The 11,567-nt window shown below is 46.9% G+C and overlaps 1 protein-coding gene across 1 annotated transcript; it reads right to left on the bottom strand.

The window, feature by feature from the left end:
* Positions 1-3,889: 3,889 nt before the first annotated feature.
* On the bottom strand, positions 3,890-11,086 carry LOC119736490. Its single transcript, XM_038210507.1, has 3 exons — positions 10,971-11,086; positions 10,659-10,929; positions 3,890-7,746 (listed from the first exon to the last, which is right to left on the bottom strand). Exons 1-3 carry the CDS (start codon positions 11,084-11,086, stop codon positions 7,243-7,245), a joined length of 891 nt encoding a protein of 296 aa, XP_038066435.1. The 3' UTR covers positions 3,890-7,242.
* Positions 11,087-11,567: the final 481 nt, after the last annotated feature.

Raw genomic sequence — 11,567 nt, 5'->3', positions numbered from 1 at the left:
AACTGAGCAGAAACCGCACAGTAGGAGTGGAGGCCTGGGGCTCAGAAACCAAAAAAGGGCGGTTGACAAAACTCCAAGAAACCCAATCTCCGACCGGCGGGCACCGATCCCACTCCCGCCTGGAAACGCGCCGCGGGCACCGCCGAGGCCTTGGGGAAAAAGCGAGGCTCAAACCAACCCGTGCCGTGGGTTTGAACATGAGGGCAAGCACGCAGTTGAAACAGCCCAAGAGCTGGCTGGCCGTACGGCAGCGAAAGGCCGAAGATGCATGGGATCATAGTCCAGGCAATATAAGGTTTGACCTCAAACAAATTGTGCATTCTTTAAGGTCCCTAAAATGACATACTAAAAGTCCAAAAAAATCCAAGTGGTGGAAATATGCCTAATTTGCATAAATCCAAAATTGCCGCATATTTAAGGACTTTCACAATGATTTGGTCATATTTCTCATACTATTAGCTTCTTGAGGAACTTTAAACAACAATTTTAGTCCTTTTACATTGATTTCATCATTATTCTAGTCCTAGGTAAATTTCAAGATCCCTATGTTTCCCAAATTTGCCAAATGCGGTATAATAATTTGCATAAATGCCGAATATTAATTTGCATAAATTAAAGTGAAAATTATTGCTGTCATGTGTTGACATCACAATTGAATTTTTTCCTAATAACTTCCAGTTCAGTTACATGTATGTATACATAAATATCACACCACAGATCATCTTTATATGGTCTCGAAAAAAAAGTACAAAAAATTTCAAGTGGTGGAAATATGCTTAATTTGCATAAATTCAAAATAGCCACTAATTATATGATTTTCATATTGATTTGGCCATAACTCTCGTCCTACATTGCTTTTTGGGGTACTTTAAACAACAATTTGTCCTTTAACATTGATTTCATCATTTTTATAGTCCTGGGTACCCTTCTAGATCCCTATGTTTCCCAACTTTGCCAAATGCCGTATAATAATTTGCATAAATGCCGTATATTAATTTGCATATAAATTAAAATTAAAATTATGGCTGTCATGTGTGGATATGCCACAATTGAATTTTCCCAAATAACTTCTAGTTCAGTTATGTATCACACCACAGATCATCTTTATATGGTCCCGAAAAAAAAGTAAAAAATAAATCCAAGTGGTGGAAATATGCCTAATTTGCATAAATTCAAAATGGCCACTAATTATATGATTTTCATACTGATTTGGCCATAACTCTCGTCCTACATTACTTTTTGGGGTACTTTAAACAACAATTTGTCCTTTTACGTTGATTTCATCATTATTCTAGTCCTGGGTACCTTTCGAGATCCCTATCTTTCCCAACTTTGCCAAATGCCGTATAATAATTTGCATAAATGCCTTATATTAATTTGCATAAATTCAAATAAAGTAAGGAAAAGTTGAAGTTACAGCACAATTAGGACCCATGTTGGGACTTAGGCCATGGAAAATGGGTTGCGGGGTGACTATTCATCAGGTTTTGCACTTTTATTGAGTCTGATTTAAAAGAGGCGCAAGATACATATTGAGTAATCTTCATCCAAGAACAGAATGACAAAGTTAAATACTAATTCTTAACAACTAAAAAGGAACAAGTAGCAAGTCAATTAAATAAAAACACAATCATAGTTAAAGTTGCAATTATTTAAGTGGTTCTCGCTAAATCACTTAACAATATCAGTTTCGAATATGCAACTCAAAATACAAAATACGGAATAGTAAATGAAATGAAAGCGTAGCTTAACTTCTTATCATATATGATTACTGTGAAGGGAGAAAACAATTGTACTTTTCCTGATAATCCAAGTTCAGTTATGAATACAGAAATATCACAAAGATTCATAGGTGCGGCCTATCATCCATATTGGCTTGCATGCAATGTTAGTCTGATTGTTATCATCTACACGTACATCATTGTATCTTAGAATGAACACTTATGTGGCAGACTATAATCTTCAGCAGCCTTAGGATCAATGTCTGGTGGTGGCGAGTTGGCACAACTAGTAAACTATTTGCACCGCCATGCACATCTCGGTCTCCTGTCTCGTTGAGGCTTAGATATGGGTGGAAACGATTCGAGAGTAGAAACCGAGATGAGGATTCCTCATAGACCGAAAAGGGGTGGGTGGGCGGGGAATCAAAACAGACAAAGTCATACTTACAACCGTAGTGCCGACTGCACTTACCGCACCGAACAGTCAACCATCCTCTCCCATCTCGCCAGAATCGCGACTGACATTGAGTCAGTCGCCCTCTACGTTCACAGCGGTGCAAATAGTAAACTATTTGCACCGCCATGCACATCTCGGTCTCCTGTCTCGTTGAGGCTTAGATATGGGTGGAAACGATTCTTCGCTCCGTCACAGAACTTGGCCCCTTTTCCGAACTCAACCCCCCTAAACTTCCCATCTCTCACCCCAAATCTCAAAGGAGAGGCTCCCCCCCCCCCTTTTTTTCTTTTTTCTTTTTGGTTTCTGTTTAAAGCAAATTCCCGCGTTTGCATAGTCCAATGATCCCGTGCGTACTGACGTCGCTCCTCACCTGTCCTTCCCTATTTCCTTGCGCCTGATACTCCCACCCCTGAAGCTGCTATGGTTTGCTGCCCTCCGCTCCGAACGCAACCTCTAACCCGAAACCGGAGTTGAGCGTTCGGTAAAACTCCCCAGCAAGGTCGGCCGCATGGGGATGGTTATGCTCGCCGGTGTCCAACGCGTCCTTTAGCATCTTCACAGTCGTATTGCGTCTGGTAACCCTTTCAACTTCCGTATAGTGCTTATACGTGCGCCGAGTTGCCCAACGACAGTGGTCCATAACCTGCTGCTCGGTAGCACCCAGCAGACGGAGGGTCGTTGCAACACCTGCTCTACCCCCGTGGGGCCTCAGGGAGGCATCCGAGGTATCTGATGATGCGGAAAAATATAGCTGAAGACGCTTACTTGGACCATTACCGATGAAGGGCTTGTTGACCAGGCTCTGGTGATTTGGTGCTGTGGGACGAAATAGGTAGCCGTCCATTAGGCAAAAGCCATTCTGCTCTGCAAAGCCCACAATCCCGTCGACTGCCCCAGCTGGATCCAACTCCCCGTTACTTAGCTTGGGTATGATTATAAGAGAGGAGGTGCCCTCTCTGACCGTCTTGCCGACTGTATGATTAAATAACAAGTCACCACCTTCAATCCTGGTTATTTCGCACGTTTTTGTACGTCCTAGATCCGAGGACCGTTCCCCTGCCCACCACAGGCACAAGAAGAATGCCAGATCCCTATAGAAAATATATTGCTGCGTGAGACCTTTCCTGCCAGCCTCCTGCATGAGGGACATTCTTCTCCTGATCTCTTGAGCCAACCAGCGAATCTTATCGGAGAATATTGGGACCGCCTGTTGGGGAGTCACATGTGCCTCTGCCTGCTCAAGCTTTACTGCCTTCATGTATTTCTTCACCCGGTGGGAGATGCATGGATTTGATGACAGCTGGCCTTGCCGCCATGATTGCGTTTTACCGCAGGAGTTAAAAAATGCTCGGAGTTGGCCGACGTAGGCGTCTACCGTGCCCGCTGCCAGATGTCGATCGCAGCAACAGTCGAACGCACCGTGCTTTCCCAAATGTTTGCACCCGAGTGAATGAACTTGAGTGCGGCCCCTCGTATCGCGGTCCACCAAAAACTTGACTATGTCGTCGGGGGTGACCATGTCCAGATCTGCACTATCTGTGAAATAACCTGAGCCCTGGTTCTGCTTGAGGAAATCAGCAAAATTGTTAACTAAGCTGCTCTTCTGTCTGTTGTAAGGTAACGAATCGACCTTGCCATCAAGCTCCTTCATTCTGGACTCCCATCGGGCCAACTGGATTATGAAAGAAGACAAAATAAGATTGAAAGCCTGATGTCTAATTGCCCAGCTCTATGTCGACCCCCGTTCGCAAACCGAGAAGACACCTTAGAAACCTCTGCAGACGCCTATGCAGTCTCAAACTGCCCCACAGTGTCAAATGGACTTCGTCTGCGAGGTCATGCTGAGTTATGTGGTCATTTGAGAGGAAGTGCCAACCCGCTTCCTGGCAAGCCTCCTTCAGTGCCGAATTTGCAGTGGCAACGGAACAGTTGACCCTGCTGCTCTTTGTCTGGCATATTCCCGACAGGACAAACCGGACCGTTGGATTCTGTACACATAACTGTTTTGCCGCCAAGGCAAAGACCCTCAACAGCCGCTTGACCCCAGCTGAGCAATCTGCACTCCTGCTAAAATCGTTAATGCCCCCATGAAGGACTGCGACCTCAGGCATCTGAACCTTGCTCATCGAAGCTAGCGATCTGCATAATGTCTCCATCCGAGCTCCTCCGGAAACCACCAGCCTAATGCTCAAGGAAGCCGGCCACCCAAAGCTGCCCATTCCTCTGAACATGGAGTCAGAGACTACGAGCACTGAATGCTGTTGCGGAATATGGACTCCTCTGGAAACCCGGGCATCAGCGGGGAAGTAACATCTGAGACCCCAAAGCTCAAACGGGAGACCCACGGTATTTTTAACATAGCCTTCACCCGTTGGGTACTCGAGAACCCCGACCTGCCCTGCTTCCGATATGCGCAGAGACTGCTGAGCAAAGGATTTCAGGTATGGCCACCATGACCTTGGGTGCGGGTGTTTGGGAACCACCAGCGTTACGACCACGTCACCCCATTCAAGAAACAACTTGATGAGAGAGGGCACAAGAACAAAAGGTGGGAACACGTACAACTCCTCGCCACGAGGGCATTGCTGGGAAAATACGTTAACACCAGATGTGCTAGGAACTGGAAACCTCGAGAAGAACTTCAAAGGACGGCCGTCCCGGCCCTGGGGAACGTTTGAAGGAAGCGCCATGAGATCCCATGAAAAACCGAATCTTCCTCCGAGCTCTGCTTGGAGCAACAACCAGAGACACTTTGTGAGTCGAGCGTCAGCCTTGGATAGCTCCCGCGATGGTAGGTCGGCCCGATTTATTCCTGACGGAACCCACTGCAACTTCAAGTCGAAATTTGCCTCCAACGTGAGAGCAAAGATGAGTTTCAGAATTCTGGCCAGTGCCTGTGACTTTGCCTTTTGCCGTGCCCATGCAGCATACAAACTCTGCGAGTCCACCTTCACATCCACTCTTTTATCCCAAAGCATATCTACCACTGATAGCAGGACAAGATATAGGGCCAGAGCCTCTTTGTAGCAAACATCCGTCATGGCTTTGACGCTCGGCGGCCAATAGTCACCAAAGGTAACATCTCCATCCGGAAGCTCCAACACACCGCCCCATTTGTACCCGGATGCATCAGAGCTGAGCTGAATTGTCAAATGGCGCTGATCTCTCCAAGGGATGGGTTCGGAGAAGGAATCCACGAAACGCCAAAAGAGAACCTCGTCTCGCACGTCTTGGGAAATCGGCCTCGAACTGACGTCGTCTAAGTTGGGTAAAAATGCACAACACTCCCTCACAAACAATGAGGCCGCCGGAAACACCAAGGCGAAACTCTGGCACTTTCCGATAAACCGCTGGAGGGTCTTTAGGAACACCGAGCCCGTGGATAAAATCTCCTCTCTTACTTGAGCAAAAGCACACTTCTTTCTCTCCGGAATCCAAAAGGATAAGGACTTTGAGCATATCCCAAGACCCAGGTGGACCATTGTGGACACCGGCTCAAGCTGACTTTTCTTGAGATTGATGAAATACCCCAATTTCGACTGCATATAGCATACCACGTATAAAGCTCTCGCAGCCCTGATGTAGGCGTCATCTGCGATAAACCCGCTGGAGCCCTGCAAAGAAAATATATATACAGCACTTAACATCTGGGCTGTCCCTCTCCTCCGGCTTCTCCAATGAAGCGGTCATCGATCCAAATTTCTGTATGAATTCCCCGATTTTTCAACCATGTTGACAAACAGAACCCAATGGTGGAGTATACATAAGCGCTATTCTTGAATCCGAAAGGAAGAGTTGTGTCAACAAAATAAAATCCAGCCCACTCGAAACCACAAAAGGTCTTTGACCTTTCAGATAGCAGAACCTGCTTATAACCTTGTGCATCGTCGGTACCGGAGAATCTACCTCCCTTATTGACTGACTTCACAATCTCCCCCAGAGGCACCAAATTGAATGGCGTGTCCTTACACCAGAGGTTGGGACCTTTCATTGATAGGACTAGTCTTGGCTTGTTTGGTTCGATAGAGAGAGCGTTGATGCACCTAGGCGGGTCGACTTCATCCACCTTGCCCAACAATTCCACGGAACCTTCTATAATGCGCTTCGCTATCGTTTCATTGATAAATGGTACGAAACGTTCGCAAATAGGCGCGTTTGGAAAATACATGGCTGGAGGGACACTGGAGTTGAATTCCCTTCCTCTATAGCTACCCTGGAAAGGTTGAAAGAACTCATAGAGGTCCAATTTCTCACGGAGCCATCTCCGAACTTGCGGGCCGTTGGCCGGGCATTCTTTCAATACATCTTCCCATAACTCTGGTTGATCATGCAGACCTCCCGCTACAAACATATTTGGGTCACGGAAGCGGAGCGCATCAAAGTTTGGCACACTTTCTCCGGATAAAACATCTGCCGGACTCGGGGCGGATCCATCTGGAAATGAGGCAGCCTTTCCCGCTATGTCCACCCAAGAGCAAACACCCCTCTCGCGCCTGTTTGTCTGAGCGCCTTCAGGATCAAAGAGATGCGCCGACGAACGCTCCCACTTATGCTTCCCGAGAATCTGCAGATACCTCTTGTATTCCTAAATTGAATCATAAAGAGCACTAGGCCTAAACTCGGGCACTGGGGTTATACAATCATTGTAACATTTTCAAGCCGACCATACAGTCGTTTCATAATTTATTTCTTGCAAGTATAGATACAATGTCAAACATGGTAAACTCGATACATCAAATATCGCAACACTTTCCCTACTGGGAAAAGTACCATCTGAAACCCTCTGAAACCCCGTTTCCTGCATTCAGCTCTTGCATCAACTTATCCCCCATTGAGGCCCTTGCATACGCCCACGCATACGCCCATTATAACATGCAAATGCCGTCCCTGAGCCGACAGCTACCTAACAAGTACTTATTAAAACATAATTCCGTAAATAACATCATATCACTGCTACAAACTTAAATGCTCAAAATGAAGAAGTATATTAAGATTACTCGACTACATCCCACCACCAAAGTCTCTTTGACCGTGAAATGAGTCGCCAGCATGTCAAACATGCCTCTAAACTATTTCTTTGCAGTCCCGTGCATAGTGGCCCTTCCTGCGGCATCTGAAGCACACGTCTCTCTCCCTAGGCCCTCGTGAAAATTGGCCCTGACGAGGCTGACGAAGATCTCCCCTGAAGCGCAGCGGTTGTCTAGCGGGCCTATTCAAGAAACCTTGACTGGCTGATGATTGAGCTTTTAACTCAGATGGGGGCGCGCTGAGGCCCAGGTGCTTTCTGGAAAAGCGCAGCCGCTTATCGGAGTCTTCTCCTGTAATGGACTTGTATATATACATTGCTATGCCCGGTGTCTTGGCCTGAACGTGCTTTGTACAATCTGACAACAGATTGACGTACAACTGCTGTTCCTTCATATCTTCTGTTGACAAAGGTGCAAACTCGTCGACATAGCTTCTGAGCAGAGACATCACATACGCTACGTTTCGATCGTAGCCCGTCTCCAAACATGCTTTAAGCAACTCGAGCCGCCTAGGCTTGTGCACCTCAAGCGCAGACTTGGCCTGCATTGATTGTTAAAACATAAAACCAAGCTGCATTTAGTTGATCACTATATAAAGGGGACGCATTGTAAGCATGGACATCCTCTCAACTCTTTTGTATCGAGTTGACACAGACTTTGTACTCAACACGCCCTAGTGCCCGTTATGACATCCCAACATCATGTGCCAGGATGCCATGGGGCCGCTAACGAGATCGTTTACCTCCAACTCAAACATGGAGAACGCATCCACATTATTGTAAAATGGCTCAACTATAGGAGCCGATGGCTCCAGCCAAATTACACCTCTTGTGTCCATACAATAACAAATCTGACAGATTTCCACCCCCATGCGGTTTGCATGGTGGGAAACTGCATTTAGGAAGACCTACTTCCATGCACCCTCGATTTTTTTTTTTTTTTTTTTTTTTTTTAGGGGGGGGGGGGGTGGGTGGCACCCCTTCCTTTAAACGAGGACAAATAAAGAATGGGCAAAACCCTGCAATGGGACCTGAGGAACAAATGGACACAAGCCAAAAGAAAATTGGAGTGGCGGGGCACCATCCCCGCCCTTCCAAAATTTTAGGTAATTAAGGCACAAATAAGGGCGTCGTGCACGCAACCCGCACAACAAAATACCAGAACCAGAACCGGCAAGAACCCCATTTTTTTTTTTTTTTTTTTTTTAGACAGAAAAAAAACCCCCATCTTCTCCTGAAAAATCATTTTGCCTAAAGCACTTCCTTTCACGGAGGTATAATCTGTTATGATGCACCTCCCCCACATAAACGTCTTAGCTCAGGACATTTTTTACTTTGTTAAAGTACAATCTCATGGTACATACATTTTGTAAAACGCACTTCTACTTAATATCATACCGGGGCCTTTCCCCTCCAAGGCTTCAACCACATTCCCAAAAGGACAATCCCCTCCGTAAATTCAAAGGCTGCCCGCTCGTCCAAAAGTAATGCATGATCATGTATGGGACCCACCCATTCAGGCAAATAGAATCGCGCGTACCAGCATTTTGCTGCATAAGTGGCGCATGCAGTTCATTTCTCTAAGGGGTACCCACCCTTACCACGACAATTTGGCCTGGGATACATTAAACACATCAAAATACAATAAATGCAAATACAAGACGCTGGGGTTCATAGTACTACATGTACCCCTTTTGAAGCGAATACAATCATTTTGATATTGGGTATCTCTCACAATAAAATGCTGCGGGTCACTCTCCCACGGGGCACTTCCCCTTCATACGCAAATGCAGCTTGGCACGCACGGGGTTTTTCCCCGGAAATCAAATATGCAATTTCGCACGGGGCACTCCCCTCCATTGTTATGAAATGCAATCCCGCATGGGGGAAGTCTCCTTCATATTATGTGAAACATAATGGCACGGGGTTTTCCTATAAAATCCAAATTCACTCTCGCACTACCCCCTTATATGCAAATACAGCCTGGCGCGGGGTTTTTCCCCTGAAATCAACATGCAAATTCGCCCGGCCCGGGGCACTAAATACAATCTCGTAAGGCACGGGGCATACCCCTTCACATACAAAAAACCGCTTAGCATTGGGGTTTTCCCCTGAAATCAAACTGCCATCTCGCACGGGGCACTTCCCCTTCATATACAAAAACAGCTTTTCACGGGGGTTTTCCCCTGAAATCAAACTGCCATCTCGCACGGGGCACTTCCCCTTCATATACAAAAACAGCTTTTCACGGGGGTTTTCCCCTGAAATCAAACTGCCATCTCGCACGGGGCACTTCCCCCTGCATATATACAAACAGCTTAGCACGAGGAGTTTCCCCTGAAATCAAATGCAATCTCACACGGGGCCTACCCCTAACATACAAAAACAGCTTAGCACGGGGTTTTTTCCCCCTGAAATCAGAATGCAATCTCGCAGGGGCCCTTCTCCTTCATATGCAAAACAGCTTTGCACGGGGGTTATTCCCCTGAAATCAAACTGCTATCTCGCACGGGGCACTTCCCCTTCATATACAAAAAACAGCTTAGCACGGGTTTTTTTCCCTGAAATCAAACTGCCATCTCGCACGGGGCATTTCCCCTGCATACATGTATATACAAACACAACTTAGCACGGGGAGTTTCCCCTGAAATCAAATGTAATCTTGCACGGGGCCCTACCCCTTCATATTCAAAATCAGCTTCGCACGGGGGTTTTCCCTGAAATCAAATGCAATCTCACCCGGGGCAATTTTCCCATAATGCCTGTACTATGTAAGTATAAATCTGCAAAGGGGTTTCCCCCTAAAATCAAAGTACAACCTCGCGCCGGGGCACTTTCCCTACCTGTACCCACATACAATTTGGCACGGGGCGCTTCCCCTGAAATCAACATACAATGTCACGCCGGGGCACTTCCCCTGCCTAGCTGTTATGCCGACAAAGTTCGGCACGGGGCGCTTCCCCTGAAATCAACATACAAACTCATCACGCCGGGGCACTTCCCCTGCCTAACTATTATGCCGATAAAGTTCGGCACGGGGCGCTTCCCCTGAAATCAACATACAATCTCGCGCCGGGGCACTTCCCCTGCCTATGCCGATAAAGTTGGCACAGAGTGCTCCCGCTGAAATCTTTGTCGAGGGCAAACTCCTTTATCAAAATGAAATTTGCCAAGGAAACGGCTCCCCCTTTTTAATTTTTTTTTTTTTTTTTTTTTTTGCCGCCTCCCACTTACGACAAATTTCGATCTCTAGCCGGGCGCACTCTGCCTGAAAATGCAATAAACGCAGGGCACTCCCCTGCCTGATGAAACCGGACAATCTCGCCCTCCTGCGTGCTTGGTATATTTTAGTCAGGGCACTTCCCAAATGGCAAAGAGAAAATACAGCATGTAGGGTATGAAATATTGTTACAAAATGATGAATATTCCCCACTAACATTTCCATGAGACATACCTGAGAGGACGTCGAACCGGATCCCTGGTTGGCAGCCGCTGCAACCTGACTCGGCCCTGCCTCCACGGTGGAAATACCACTCGGACCCGCTTTGTCCTTCCCGTCGTCAGAGGATGCGCTGGGCTGCACCCGACGTTTCTTGGGGGCGGGGCCGCTGAGAGGCCCGGCTTCCACCCGGTCAAAGAGCTTCTCCACGTTACGCTTCTGCCCTCCGTTAGGGGCCAGGGCAAGGATGTGGTCTCGCCACTCGGGGACAAATCCTGGAATTGTTCTGGGTCATCCCAACCGTCTGCGATGAGAGCCTCGAAGTACTTCTTCGAGATCTTAAATGTGGCACACAGCCCGCGGAAAAGAGGGCCGGCACCCTCATTGGCGATTTCCGCATAAGCTCCTGCGTTCTCCTCGACTTGATCGAACATATTCTCCATTATCGCAAAGATAGGACGTTAAAACCGTTCAAAATTTAGGTTATAGGAAAGCACGGGGAACGCAATCGAATTTAAACTACAAGCTAGAGCACACCCTGATACGCAAAGCCATGAAGTGCTGAGCACTGATGCATAAAGTTCTTCTCGGCTTAACACAAAGCCCCACCTCGAGTATCCCAACGAATTCCATGGATTCGTCACGCATAAATACTCGGATTTGCATAACACTACCCTAGCACAATGCCAGCAAAGCGGAACCTGACTTTGCCCAGAAATCTTTGCGACAAACACAAAGAGCATTCCTAAAACGGGTATACGGGCCTCAACGGAAGCGAGACCCCACCTAATGCAATCCCAAACCTTCGTTATATTTCCAATGCAAAACAAAACCTTACAACGTGGAGAGCTAACCTCTCTCATCCTCTACCGTATATCAAACCTGCTATGAGCATTTTCCACTTCTCATATTAATCTTCGGATA

Source organism: Patiria miniata, unplaced genomic scaffold, assembly GCF_015706575.1.
Source record: "Patiria miniata isolate m_02_andy unplaced genomic scaffold, ASM1570657v1 HiC_scaffold_3, whole genome shotgun sequence".
NCBI lineage: Eukaryota > Metazoa > Echinodermata > Asteroidea > Valvatida > Asterinidae > Patiria > Patiria miniata.
The sequence above is the reverse complement of the archived record's forward strand: the minus strand, read 5'-3'. Positions and strand labels throughout refer to the sequence as shown.